We start from the raw sequence: 15,125 nt of genomic DNA on the forward strand, positions 1-15,125 counted from the left end.
TTTCCGCTTGCAGAAACCTTGTTGCTGTGGTTTCTGTACTAGGATAACACTGGTATTCTGGTCAGCTGGCCTTCACTAGCCTCGTAGCAGAGTGCTCTGTTTGAGTGAGCTCAGCCACACGGTGCTCTTAGTGACGGTCTGCGATCATGAAACTCACCCTCAACACCTTCATTGCAGGGTCCCAGAGAATCAGCGACAGCGAAATCTCAGATTACGACTGCGAGGATGGGGTTGGAGTTGTATCAGGTAAAGACCTCTGCTTGCTTAATAGCCCAGTATTTAAACAGATATTACTGGGCCAGTACTGTGGAAAAGTCTAGAGTATTTGCTTTCCATTGAAAACAAGTTACTTGTTTTCCATTGTCAGAGACTAATGCAGTAAATGTACATTTAATTCTTCATCAAATTACTAAAAAGCCTCCACAACTACATACTGTACAATATGAAATCTTCCAATTTTTACTGTGTCCACGCTTTAGTTTTGTTCCAGCTTCCAGTGTTTTTGGAAACTTGGTTTCAGTTTTAAATAAATACCCCCCCCCCCCCCCCCCATTTTGTGCCATACTGTAAATGGCTTGCAGACCACTTCACCATATGAGAACAAAAGAAAGAGTGGACAAATACTGATATGATCTAATACTGTATGTAGTGGTGGAGGCTTTTCTGTAATTTTCTGTTAAATATGTTTCCAGCATGGCGGCACGGATGGTGCAGTGGGTAGCACTGCCACCTCACAGCAAGGAGGTCCTGGGTTCGAATCCCTGTCGGCCCGGGGCCTCTCTGTGTGGAGTTTGCATGTTCTCCCCGTGTTTGCGTGGGTTTCCTCCTCCTCCCACAGTCCAAAGACATGCAGGTTAGGCTGATTGGAGAGTCTAAATTGCCCGTGGGTATGATTGCGTGAGTGAATGGTGTGTGTGCCCTGCGATGGACTGGCGACCTGTCCAGGGTGTATTCCTGCCTTTCGCCTAATGTATGCTGGGATAGGCTCCAGCCCCCTCCAGCATTACTATCTGACACTGTCAAAAGTGTTAGCTGAATAAAAGGGATATTGTGCAAGAGTACATTACCTCACTGAGAGTACAGGAACACCCCTCACACACATTTTTAAAATTCCCATCAGTGCTTAGTAGCTTCACAAGGCAAGGCCTGAGCTTAGCGGGAATACCTTCTTATTCTCAATTTCTCCCTTTCCGTTTCTCTCTCTTCCTCTCTGCCTCACCATCCATCTCTCTCTCTCTCTCTCTCTCCCCCTCTCTACCCCCCCATTCCGCCGTAGTTTTCTATTGATTTTGGCCAATTCTCAAGCCCTCTTTTTGAAACTGCTGATACAATACTTCCAGCGGGGGAAGAGATGATTAACATTCAAAGGAATTATAGATTCTTTTTCTTCTTCGTTCTGCTTGTTTTCAGCCCCTCAAATTAAAAAAGGCTGCTCTGTTGCAGCCTGACTGTTGTTGTAGCTGGCTGATTAAGATCGTATTAATGGACAGACGAGGTTCACCCTACGTTAGACAGACTGGGCTCGCACACCGAGACGAGTCTAAAGGATAGAGAATCATATTTACATACTCAAACGCAATGATTAAAAACGATTTCTCCCATTTTGCAGATCATGAAAATAATAGCGCATCAGAGCCGACTTATACGCAATCTATTAAAATATTATTTGAATGCATTGTTTGTGGCAAGTAGTTTTACCGTTGGGAACAGATACATTTTTTTAAATGTATCATAGAAGTAGTTTTACTGTACATTTTAGAAGAAAACCATTTGTTTATAGAAAAATATTAAAAATAACCATGTTACTTATATTAAAGTGGATGTAGTTTATATATTTTCAAATATATTCTGTATATTGTAACATGTTATAATGCATTCCTTTAACTGAGCATAATATGGCAGTGTTGTAAGGTCTTGTGGGGTCAGATGTTTGCTGGTATCAGTTGTCCACAATGGGATAACGGGGAATAATTAGCTTGCCTTTAAGTGTCGGAAAGCCGAGAGCGAGCCTTCAGTTCATCCTTCATTTTAGTGCACACCTTCAGCAAGTATTGTGTTCCAGTGCTTACTCAACACCATGACTTCAGCTGTCATCGGAAATTATTTCAAATATCACATAGAAATCTATAACTCAATGAAAAAGTGCATTGTGGGTAGAATGAATCTGGCCCTAAGTGTGATTGCGGTGTTGACTCACCTGAAGTTTTAAATACTATGCTGCATTAAGTATTTTGTCTAATTAGCCCAAATGACTTCAAAGCATGATATACACCATAATGCCTGTAATTTGACACTGAAGAGAAATGAAATCTATGACTATGGCTAGCATTAAGCAAAGGAACATCCCTTCATTAAGATTTCATGTTCCTTTATATTTGGTTTTAATTGTATATTAAACTGGTTTCTGCTTTTAAGAGCTGTCTGAATACTCAGTGTACAAGCTATTAAAAATGCTTAACTTCCAGTGGTGAGAAATCCAGGTTCAGAAAGTAAAAGTCCTCCCTAGTATTTTGTTTCAAATTTGCAAATTAGCACAATACTTCAACCAGGAGGTAGAACTGATTAGTGAAATCACCTGGCTGAGTTAATGGGTAGAAACACACAGCAGGACTTTTTTCTGTCTGACCCCTGGATTGTCCACTTCTGTTGATTTCTACTGTCCAGGGCTCAATGTAAGACAAACAGAATTAGTAGCAATACCTGACTCATGCAAGTTCTTTCCTGCACCTTCATTAACTTAGTTTCCATGGTCTGTTCACTGTTATTTGAAGCCTTTTAATCTTCTATACACTCTGTTGAATATCAATCAACTTCTTTAATGCACAGCATTGACCTTAACCATAGCTGCTGGCCATTGCTGATTATTTTTGTTAAATGAACTATTTCAAGTTCAGTGGGCTGATCTTTCCTGCAGAAATTCATTATTAAAAATATTTTTGAAAGTTGTTTTCATTTTAAATGTGAAAAACTTGAAAATGTAACTGTAAATTAATCCAAGTTCTATTAAGGGTCTGACCACAAATCTGAACAGGTTAAATATGAATTGCAACCCCGAATGTGATTAAATACAAATTGTTAAACACCACCGACCAACGCTCACATCACTTGTTTTACCTTCAAAATTAATGATTCAGTAGTTTTTAACAGTACAGTATGGCATTTCCTTGCCCTGTGCTTGGCACACTGGTCCTTACTATTTAAATGCTAGGCATAGCCATGTTTTATTCATGGGAGAAATCCATGAATAAATCTGTGGTGTGTTCAGTGCTGTGATTCTGTCCTTATCTATACTCTCCGTGCAGATTACAGACACAACGGCAGGGATCTCCAGAGCTCCACGCTCTCTGTTCCGGAGCAGGTGATGTCGTCCAATCACTGCTCCCGGTCGGTGGACATAAACCGGACGCGGTCACGGTCGCCGAGCATGCCCCCTTCCCAGAGGTAACGTCCCCGATTGCCGCGCCCTGCCACCCCGTTCCCCCGGGGTACGGCTCACTGAGAGAGGGTAGAGCTAACAGGGTGGATGACAGAGCTGTCCATTGAACTGCCTGACCACAGTCACCGTGCAGTGGCATGTATTGCATCACATTGGCAAAGGATTTTGTTCTCACTCACACAAAACAACCAGGTCATTTGTTAATAGTTCATAGGAGCACTTTTAAAAAGTATAAAGACTGTCTGGTCATTGTGGCTGCTTCTCTGGTGTAAAGTCCAGCTATGCTAGCTTGCCCAGCTTGTAAATTGAACTGGTGAAGCTGGTCATAAACTGGTCTAGTTGGGTATGAGCTGGTCAACCAGCTACCAGCTGTTTCAAACCATGTCAAGCTGGGAGCTGGTCTGAACTGGTCAACCAGCTAAACCATTTTGTGCTAGGAGCTAGTTTGAACTTGTCAACCAGCTACCAGCAGTTTCAACACCTAGCTTGAGCTGTTTTTATTCTGCAGGGTTGACATTTAGCTGACCAAAGCACATATCTCAAATTGAAATAGTGACTGATAGCGGACTGATGGAACACAGAATGAAAGTGCTTACTGGTCTGCATGAGCACACACAACATTTGGGTAACTGGGTAAAAATTACGCGAAAAATAATTGATTGCTTGCTCTGCAGTTTTTATCGATGTAGACGCAGTTTACATGCTGGCTGGAACTGTGGAATGCGATGTGTGGAAACGTACTGGTTTCATTCGGGGAGAGTTTGAGCATAGCGGCAAGTGACGTAATGGCGGTCTCTCCCGCAGCCGGAGTTTGGACCACAGCAGCCGCGTGTCGCCGTCTCAGTACAACACCACGAGTAGAATCGACCGGCAGCGCATGTCAGAAGACCGATACTCCCCCGACAGGTATACCCACACCGTCAGCCAAACGCACGTGCGTACACGACAGCTTTTAGTGCATACTGTATGTATTTACTGTACTGCAGGGATGTACTGATTTCAGTGCGCTGTGTCAGTATTTACAATCAATCATCCCCCGATCGTTAGACATGCTGAAGGATAGCGTGTTCTACCACCAACAGATCTATTACAAGACAGTGTCAATCACAGATCTATTCTAAATGGATCTAAGATCTATTTCAACCAGATCTTTCACAAGAAGACCTATCATAGCCAGATCTTTTACATAATATCGATCGTAATTAGATCTATTATAAACATATACATTTCAACCAGGTCCTGCACAACAATATCTGTAACAACCTGATTGATCTGTTAAAAAAGGTATCTTTCAACCAGGTCTTTCACAACCAGATATATTACAGGTCTTTTGCAAGAATAACTATCAGAACCAGATACAGTGGGCTCCAGAATTATTGCCACCATAAATAAAAATGGAGAAAAAATGCTGCATATAATAAACAACGCGGATAATGATCTACGCTCACTGAGCACTTTATTAGGTAGACTTGTACTTGTAGGCTTGTTAATGCAAATATTTAATCAGCAGGGTGGTTTGAATATCTCAGAAACACCTCATCTCCTGCAACTGTCATGCACAACGGTTTCGAGAATTGTGCGAAAAAAACAAAAAACAGCAGTTACAGCAATTTTGTGGGCAAATACCCCCACATTACAACAGTGGTATGCATAAGAGCATCTCTGAACGCACAACAAATCAAATCTCTTAAGTGGATAGGCTCCAGCAGCAGAAGACAAATAAGTCTAATAAATACCTAATAAAGTGCTCACTCAGTGTATATTTTATTCATGTTTCAATGTGTTTTATGTAGTAATCTCATTTATTTTGGAAAACACAGGTGCTACAATTATTGGCACCCCTAACAATTATTGTAATGATCTGTTATAAACCGATATCTTTTAACCAGATCTATCACAGCCAGATAAAGTGGCTTCAGAAAGTATTCAGACCCCTTCAGTTTTTGCACACTTGTTGTAGATTTAATTTTAAATTTAAAAATTGCCATTTTTGCCATCAGTTCACACTCAATAACCCATGATGACAAAGTGAAACTTAGAAACTTCAAAATTGTTGTCAGGTGTTTGCTTTAATTATCCTTGAGATGTGTCTACAACTTGATTGGACATAGTTTAGAAAGGCGCACACACCTGTGTATATAAGGTCCCTCAATTCACACTGCATGTCAGGACAAAAACCAAGCCATGAAGTCCAGGGATCTCTGTAGATCTCCACAATAAAATTGTGGTGAGTCATAGATCAGGGCAAGGGTATGAAACCATTTCTAAAGCATTGAGTGTTCCCAGGAGCACAAGTGCCAAAAGAAATATGAAATGGAATAAGTTTGAAACCACCAGAACTCATAGAGTTGGCCATCTGGCCAAACTGAGTAAAAGGCAAGATGGGCCTTGGTCAGGGAGGTGACCAAGAACCCAATTGGCAGTCCTCTGCAGAGAGAGGAGAACTTGCTGGAAGGACGACCATCTCAGCAGCACGTCAATCAGGCCTTTATGGTAGAGTGGCTGGACGGAAGCGAGTCTTGAGTAAAAGACATATGACAGCCCGCTTGGTGTTTGCTAAATGACATTTAAAGGAGAGCATAAGGAAAAAGATTCTCTGGTCTGATGAGGCAAGAATTTCACTCTCTATGCTGAAGCATGGTGGTGGCAGCATTATGCTGCAGGTGTACATGTCAGCAGCAGGGACAGTGAGACTGGTCAGAATTGAGGGAAGGATGAATTCAGAGAGGTCCTTGAAGAGAACCTGTTCCAGAGTGCAGACGACCTCAGACTGGGCTGATGGTTCTCCTTTCAACACGACAATGACCCAAAGCATACAGCCAAGACAATACTGAAGTAGCTTTGGGACCAGTCTCTGACTGTCCTTAAGTGGCCCCGCCAAAGCCCAGGCTTACACTCCATAGAACATCTGTGAGATGACCTGTAGAGACCTGTAGATGGCAGTTCACAGACGCTTCCCATTCAATCTGACGGAGTTTGAGAGATTCGGCCAGGAAGAATAGGATAAACTGCCAAAATCCAGGTGTGCAAAGCTTGTAGAGCAGTGGTCTCCAACCCTGGTCCTGGAGAGCTACTGGGTCTGCTGGTTTTCGTTCTTACCCTGCAATTAACTATAATCAACTGCTCTAATTTAATTAATTAACTCACCTCACCTGGTTACCTGGGTCTCAACAGGTGCTGAAGGTGAAAACAAAAACCAGCAGACCCAGTAGCTCTACAGGACCAGGGTTGGAGACCCCTGTTGTAGAGGCTTACTCAAGAATACTCAAAGCTGTCATTGCTGCCAAAGGGGCTTCTACAAAGTACAGAATAAGTACTGAATATGTATATGATTGAGAGATTTCAGTTTTAGATTTTTAATACATTTGCATAAATAAACTTCTAACAACCTGTTTTCACTTTGTTATTATGGGTTATTGAGTGTAGATTGATGAGCAAAATGGCAATTTTATCCATTTAAAATTAAATGGAAGGGGTCTGAATCTTTGTGAAGCCACTGTCAACATATCCAAATGTTTTTCTGTTTGCCATGAACGTTAGCTAGCTACCAGTTTGACGCTGTGAACAAAAATGGCTGCGGAGATATAATACACTTTAATCAATGTAATATTTGTTCTTACCTTAATAAATCACAGGTAAGCGACGTATCAGCGAACTGGTTAGAGCTAGAAATCCATTTGTATTAAAATCCAATTGTATTAAATATGTGTTAGTTGGTGGCAAACTAAATGGAAGGCTCATTAAAAATTATTCAACACCAACTGTTTGGTTCAAACACAGTTCGGCATGAACGTTCACTGTCTTAAACACGTCAGGTCATTCACAGCAATATCTTTCAGAAGCAGACCTATAGCGGCTATTGTTAGCACAGGACCCTCATTGGTTCTGCAGGCTTCAATAGCACCGGAAGTCAAGCAGCGGGCATCGTGCTAATCGTGCTAACGTGCTCAGGCTCTTTCTGGGCGGCCGCCCTGTCACACGCCTCCCCCAGTCTGCCGATCGGGAGCCCGTGCCCAGAGCTTCTTGGCAGCGATTTCCACCAGCTTCGCTCATTCCAATTAACTTTATTTCATATTTCAGGGGCACAGTCTAAATCAGACCCATAAGTAGGAAACGCACTTATCTAAATTGTGTGTGACAGTGTTCTCCAGACTGTACCTCAGCCTTTAATTAAATACTTTTCTTTGTTATTTATTGAAAACAGTCGAAAATGAAACAGGAAATGAATAATGTAGAGTTTGCAATGTTTAAAATGGTAATAAAATCCTGTCATGTTTTTACCTCCCCTAAATAAAACTACTGGCCTAGTCAGTGGGAACTGAAAAGGGAGGACAGCTCAGTCACAAAACAGACTCTTTAGCCAACAAGGTTTTTATAATATTGTTTTTTTTTTTTTTTTGACTTCATAACCTTTTTGTGTATAACCCTGAAGCTGACAGACAGGGATTTTGTTTGAATTACCATTTGTTTCCAAGGTTCTCAAACTTTGCTGGTAAGACTAGAGCTGACAACTCTGGAAACGCCATGAAACAATAACCAAAAAGTATCCAAAACATGTTCTGAATCCCTCAGATCAATCCATAATCCTGAATTGGCAGTATTCAGGTTTTTGGCTCTAGAAATCTTACCATGTGAAGTTTTAGAACTTTTCCTCTAAACAATATGAATACTGTTTGAAGCCTGTTTACACATAATGTTCTCTGTGTGAGTCACTGCAACATCTAGAGCTCTCCCGTCACTCAACGTCTAGAGCTCTCCCTGCATTAACTACAGGTTCAGGGTCATTCCTCAGTGCACCACTCTCCATCAAAAGGAAATGGTGGAACCACGTCACCCTTCAAACACCTTCTCTCCGCCCATGACTCCACCCTCACGCGACTCCTCCACTCCCATTGGGACTTCTAGCACCGCCCCTTTCTCCCCTCTCTCTCTCTTTGCCCATGTTCATCCCTCTCTCTGCTCTCTCCATGTGGTTACAGCCATTACCTCACCCTACCTCCTCGATCCAGACACAGCCAGCCTGTCAATCATCTTCACACGGATCCCAGGTAGACCCCTCCCCCCCTGAGTGTCAACTGGTAGCTGCCTGCATGCTTGGAGCCTCCCCCCCTAATCCCCAACCTCCCATTGGCCCATGAACAACCTCCCCTTCCCAAAGCTGTGAGGTAGCATAGTTAATTGGGCAGACATTGATGCTGCAGGCATATCAGCGTGGTCTTTACGTCACCTTACAAGCACCACATTGTCATGAGTGCCACAAAACTTGTACAATGTCATCTCCCGTGCCTATGGCCCATTACAATTGGTAGACCGTTTTTTGAAAGTTCATGCGCTCTGTGAGGATGGGACAGGAAGTCACAGAGTCACATACTGTAGGGACTTCCTCTTTTGGTGTTCTCACAGGGCCGTGTGCTTTCCAATGGGGGCATCCAGAGTGTGGTGTGGTATTGAGGTATATATTTATCCTCACAGGGAAAATATATACATGGGGGTCATTCACTGGTCCTACTTTGCGGTTTGCACAAAATATTTCCTGCTAACTTGAACCACTGATTTGATCGATAACATTTTGTAAAGTCCGCTAATAGCGTAAATGCAATGCAGGAAAGTTGAATGGCTCCCTTAATAATACGCTAAATAAATGTGTGTCTTATGTGTTGAGACGCAAAACCAGCCAGCTGCCTCAGCTGCTGCTAGTTTGTGCTCTGGGAAGCAAATTAATCTCTCACGACATCACATGTATCCATACTACCACGTCATCCATTGTGTAAACATGATTACGCTCTGTCTTCATTTCTGCATCACGCTACACAGAAGCAATCCTTCTGCTGCGTTATGTAATCTGTTAAAGAATGCATTATGGCGTATTGACCAAGTCAATGCAGTGAATCATGAAGGTACTGAAGCTTATAACTGTGCTACTTCGGTGAAGCTGCAAGAATCGAAGCGCTCTCTCAGGCAGAAACGATGTACATTTTGACCTCGCATTGTACTTCTTCATTATTTGGGTATTATTTACAGCGAAGATGTAATTTCTGTAAGGTTTCTTTGAATAAATTTTACCAGCACTGCATATCACGACTGAACGTATTCTACTCAACAGCTATGGATTCTCAGGCCCGGGACAAAATATATTGGGAGGGCCCCTGCCCCAAAATATTTTGTCACAAATTTAAAATGCAGGCCCCTCTCAGGCCTGGGCGCAGGACAAAGTGTACCAGTCCTCACCGTCCTATCTGCGGCCCTGCTAACACCCCGTTAGATGTGTAGATGTGTCCTGTGAAAACGTCATTCAGCAAAGGCTACAGACCCTACCCCCCTCCCCCTATCTGCAGCTGTGCTAACACCCTGTGCCTGTGTAGATGTGTCCTGTGAAAACATCATTCAGCAAAGGCTACAGACCCTCCCCCTCTCCCCCTATCTGCAGCTGTGCTAACACCCTGTGCCTGTGTAGATGTGTCCTGCGACAAAGTCGTCCAGCAAAGGCTACCGACCCTTCCCTACACCCCCCCCCCCCCCCCCCATATTCGGTACACACAGTATATCGAGCGTCCTCCCCTGGTATACACTTGGCCATTCCACCATCGTGCCGTGGCCCCCTCCCCTACACCCCCCCCTATGTTCGGCACACACAGTATATCGAGCGTCCTCCCCTGATATACACTTGGCCGTTCCACCATCGTGCCGTGGCCCCCTCCCCTTCCTTGGCTTTGGCTTTGCGGGTACGAGAGCGCTTCCCACACGTGTCACGTGCCAGTGTCTTCCCCTCCTGCCTTGTGTTCTGATAAAAAAAACAAAAACAAGAGAAAGTGACTTACTGTGACATCTCTTTGGCTGCAGTCTCGCATACCCCATCTATCGAGAAGACGCGGTCAGGTTACTGCGCTCCACGCGGATCGCCCGCACGTATTCTGAGGGCGCGTATGACCTGGAGAGGTATAAACGCTGTGCTGTTTCTTCTGTATGTCGGTCGCTCCATGTCCTGTCGTCCATGGCCTGGATTCAATCAATTTTGTTCCTAAACGTTGACTTATAAATTAGTATTTGGGCAGGTGTTATTTTTGTACATTGTGATTTTATCTCACCTGTTCGGGTGTGTTCGGTTTACTCAATGAGAAGAAAAAGAAGGTAACGCTTGCATTTATTTGCAAGTAAACATTAAGGGCAAATGTTGATTGAATACGGGCCATTTTTTTGTTCTTAGTAACTGTCCGATTGATTGCGTCTTTAGAACCACACCCCCTGTAATGTCATTTTGCGATTGATTCTGAATGGAGTAATGGAATTTCACTGTCATTATGGGTCTTTCAAAGGGCCATTAGCCTCTTACTGACCCCCTGACAATTAGCAACCAGTGCTAAGTAAGAGGTTCAATACACTGCTGTGTGTTTTTACAGACATGCATTAGTGTAGCATTTTTGTGGTAGCATTTAGTGGAAACTGTTGTTAGTGTTATCAGTAGAAATTTGTGCCACTTGTTAAGTGTACAGTTCTCTTGGCTACACCTTTACCTATGTGTGTTTGTTTGTATGCATATAAAAAAGGTGTTTTTTGTTCCTAGACTGTATGTACATGATTGTGACTGAGAAGCCACATCTCTTATTTTAAGATCTGAAAAACATGGTGTGTTATTGGTGCATGTCAATAATAAGGTGCTTATCTGGGACCCAGTAGGCCAGTGTTTCACGCTCCAGTGTAACCACAATAAGATCAGTGCAGCTGTTGGGCCTTTGAGCAAGGCCCTTAACCCCATCTTGCTCCTGGGGGGATTCGCCCCTGCTTAGTCAAATCAACTGTAAGTTGCTTTTTTATAAAAGCGTCAGATAAATAACTAATGTAAATGTCATGTGTGGCTGGTGACAGACTAGTTTTATCTCATTGGCTCATTTTATCGAAACATGCCCCTTGTCATAGGTGAGCTTCCTCCTCCCTGGGTAATTGTTTTGGATTCAAATACTTTTCTATGTTTTACTGAACTTATCTGGCATATTGGAACCTATTAAATATTCTCAAAAAGTGCAAACCCCGCCTTGTGGTCCTCTTGGTTGGCTCAATTGCACCAGGCAAGACTGAGCCCAGAAAAGTATTTGAATCCAAAATAGTTATGCAATTGACCCAAATCTGATGACCACACTTCATCTCAACCAACCACGTCTCCAGTGAGGGGGGTCCAGCAGGGGGTGAATACCCGACTCTTTCTGGTTGCGATGTCCTGGGCTCCTGGAGAAAGTGTTTGCGGATGCCTCTCGAGATCCCGCTGCCGTCCGGCTGTCGATCAAAACCGACAGGCGCCTCTCGCTGCCCTTTTCAGCGAGGGGGAGGACGGGAGAAAATGATGAGTCCTCAGAAGCCACATGCTCATAACCGAAGCGTATTAAACAGCCCACCATTGTTTAAAGCCGAGGCCTCTCCCTGGCTTTTCGGAGTGAAAATGGAAGCCGCTCACATTGTAACGCTTACGGAGCGATTGAATAGATCTCCAGGTCCGGTTCAAACTGTCGCCTTGTGTCTTGTGCGCCGTTCAGGGGTGTGAGGAGGGAGAGAAGAGTGTCTGGCACCTACGATGACTCGTACCGCTCACCGGAAAGGTACCGGCACTGCCGCTAAAAAGCTAAATGCTGAAAAGCAGTAGATGTACAGTAGATAGTGGCGTAGATTTTAGTCTCATGTTTTCCTTTCGCGTAGTCTTACCGTCAATACCTGCTTCCTCCGCACCACCCGACTGCAGTTGTGGTTTCTGCCTGCCCATGTCTGTTATTATTAAACATTGTATTATTTGTTTGCGCTTTTTCGAGAATATACTGTGATCTTGAGTACAAGTATTGGTACACTCAGGAAAAATGGTGAAACTCCCAAAATGCTTTATAATTTAAAGGTGTACTACAGCACAAAAGATCCAGGTCATACAAGGACCTGTCATTAAAGCTGGGGTAGGCGATTTTGGTTTGGTAATATTTGGTGAAATTCTCTTCACTTTCCAACTGCTAGCAATAAACCAATCCAATATCCAATATCTGTGACTGTCCCAGGACAGATTTTCAGGGACTTCTGTTTTGCTAATATTAATATTAATATATAATAGCTAATATTCAATGAGGGAAGCTCTCAGCCAGGAGGCGGCCTTAACAGCCAATCAAAATTGTGGCTCACATCCCTGAGAGGCTGACTGGAGAGAAGGGGGTGGTTTTTTTGCCGCTGTATACATTCAGAATCTGTCTTCTTCTGCCCAGATTCTGCTTGCGCCCAATGATCTCCTGCTACAAATTTTACTTTAATCATGTAGGAAATGGGGCAGTTAATAATGCATGGGATAATACAGGCAAGACAACAACTGTGTTTCTATGACAATAGACCTATGTCAAGTATGTCATTATTTTTGTTTGTTGTATTGGAACCTATGGAAAACTCTCAAAAAGTGCAATCACCACCTTGTGGTCCTCTTGGTTGGCTGAATTGCACCAGGCAAGATCAATGGTTTTGAATCCAAAACAATTATTTATTTGAGCCAGGTCTGTACAATAGCTATTTGCTTAGTAGATAATCTTCTCCAGAGCAATTTATAGTGGTTATATTTTTATACAGTGTACTGTATTTTTAAATTGCATGGTCATTTGCTGAAGCAACTGAGGTTAAAATAAAAATGGCTTCAGATTTGAACCCACAACCTCTACTTTATTAGCCCAGTTCTTTTAACTTACCCTACTTTACACTGCTGTTCTGTACCATGGGTCATGCCTGTAGCTTGCATTGCTTCTCCTGGGTATAGCCTATGGCAGGTAGACAAGGATATGGCCAACCTTCAGTGTCCCTATTCATCAGGCCTGGGTCAAATACGTCATTGTTTTGGATTCAAATACTTTTCTATGCTTTACTGAGCTTGTCCGGTGTATTGGAACCTATGAAATACTCTCAAAAAGTGCAAACCCTGCCTTCTGGTCCTCCAACAGGCAAGATCAGTAGAGCACAATGAACACAGCCTAACCCACAGAATTTAACACACTGACGTTTTTCTCCTAAGATATTACAATGGACCTAACCACATACCCATCCAACGGTCAAATCACATAGTGAACGGAACTTGTGAGGGCTACAGGTAAGTGCAGCCAGGTGCTGTAGGTAGAGTAGATCTTGTCAGTGATCCATAGAGCCTTTTGTGCCATTTCTATGGGGCTGTCATTTTATGTACAGCTCTGTGAAAAAGTATTTGCCCTGATTTCCTGAATTCCTGAATATCTGTCAGACTGCTGATGGTTCAGTATACAAAGTGTAATGTTAGACAAAGGGAAACTGAGTCAGCACAACACACATTTTTTCTATGACTATTTCATTTATTTAATGAAAAAGGTTATCAAATCAAATCAAATCACCACTGTGAAAAAGTAATTTAGCTGCAATAATCGCTGCAACTAAACCTTTCTTATAATTTGAAATCAGTCTTTCATATTGCTGTGGAGGAATTTTAAGCCCACTGTTATTTGTAGAACTGCTTTAATTTGGGTAAATTGGTAGTTATTTTAGCATTAACTGCCCATTTCAGGTTCTGCCACAGTATTTATTGGGATTGAATCTAATGTAAATTTTGTCTAAAGATCTGACACAATTCAGTAAGACAAATATGCAATAATAGAGGAAATCAGGAAGGGGGCAAATACTTTTGCACAGCACTGAATGGGTGACACTGCTTTATGCTCCAGGGTTATTAGTCACCTCGTGTTCAGCGTGACATCATATGCGATTCCATCCCACAACCCCCTGGGATGCATTTACTCCAGAAACCAGAAATGGAAGCGCGTCTTCCCCAGGGGCTTAACATTAATTTTACTTCCACTTGGTTCCATGTATGCTACCAGTCTTCCTCTCTTGAAAACATACATTTAATTAGGCATTTGGAGGGACACATCTGATGAAATGGAAATGTACCATGAAAAGATTAATTACAAAAGGGTAATCTGCTGTTCTTTCCTGTTGACGGTAAGAAAATTGCAAGGTTCTGTATTGTCTCCTGGCTGAAGGTGCATTGCAAGGGTTTGGTGTGCAAATGGCGTAAGTTCCACTTTCCGGAATTTTACAGGAGAGCCAGAACAAATGTTTGAATAAACCAAGGTTTTTGTAATAAGTCTTATACCTTTTTTATACCAGTTTTTACCCTTTATTTCAATGTAGTTAAGGATTGCACATCCTATATTTTGCCACTGGATAGATCTCATCAAGAGGAAAACAATAAACATTTTCTACGTGCTAATATAATGAAAAGTGGTCCAACCATTTTGTTTGTGCTGTAGATCAGCAGTTTCAATGTGTGACAAAACCTTTGGGTTGCCTCATTTAGCAGACCATGCCCGAGGATAGAGATTGAGCCATCCACAGACACTGAAAGGTATTATCAAACCATAGGTAGCAGACCCGGGTCAAATACGTCATTGTTTTGGATTTGAATACTTTTCTATGCTTTACTGAGCTTGTCTGGTGTATTGGAGCAGATTAAATACTCTCAAAAAGCGCAGATCCCACCTTCTGGTCCTCTAGGTTGGCTTGTTTACACCAGGCAAGATCGATCAAGCACATACAAGTATTTGAATTCAAAACAATGACGTTTTTGACCCAGGTCTGATAGGTAGCAGTTGTCCTGCACAGTAGTACACTGATCTGTTAAGGCCAGTTTTATAGTGTTGCTCGCCTGTAATTGCAG

General features: G+C 42.7%; 1 protein-coding gene across 4 annotated transcripts in view; it reads left to right on the forward strand.

Moving 5' to 3' along the window:
- Nucleotides 1-15,125, forward strand: part of rims2a (regulating synaptic membrane exocytosis 2a) — a 247,373-nt gene that overhangs the window by 158,508 nt on the left and 73,740 nt on the right. For 3 of the 4 annotated variants that reach the window (XM_061216002.1, XM_061216003.1, XM_061216001.1), the window contains exons 12-16: nucleotides 178-246; nucleotides 3,303-3,441; nucleotides 4,241-4,342; nucleotides 6,363-6,368; nucleotides 8,416-8,484. In XM_061216002.1, the coding sequence (XP_061071986.1) occupies nucleotides 178-246; nucleotides 3,303-3,441; nucleotides 4,241-4,342; nucleotides 6,363-6,368; nucleotides 8,416-8,484 (385 nt within the window). Of the gene's footprint in view, nucleotides 1-177; nucleotides 247-3,302; nucleotides 3,442-4,240; nucleotides 4,343-6,362; nucleotides 6,369-8,415; nucleotides 8,485-10,276; nucleotides 10,373-15,125 lie in introns of all 4 variants that reach the window. The other variant, XM_061216000.1, reaches the window with a different exon arrangement.

This window comes from Conger conger, chromosome 1, assembly GCF_963514075.1.
Source record: "Conger conger chromosome 1, fConCon1.1, whole genome shotgun sequence".
NCBI classification, from domain to species: Eukaryota; Metazoa; Chordata; class Actinopteri; order Anguilliformes; family Congridae; genus Conger; species Conger conger.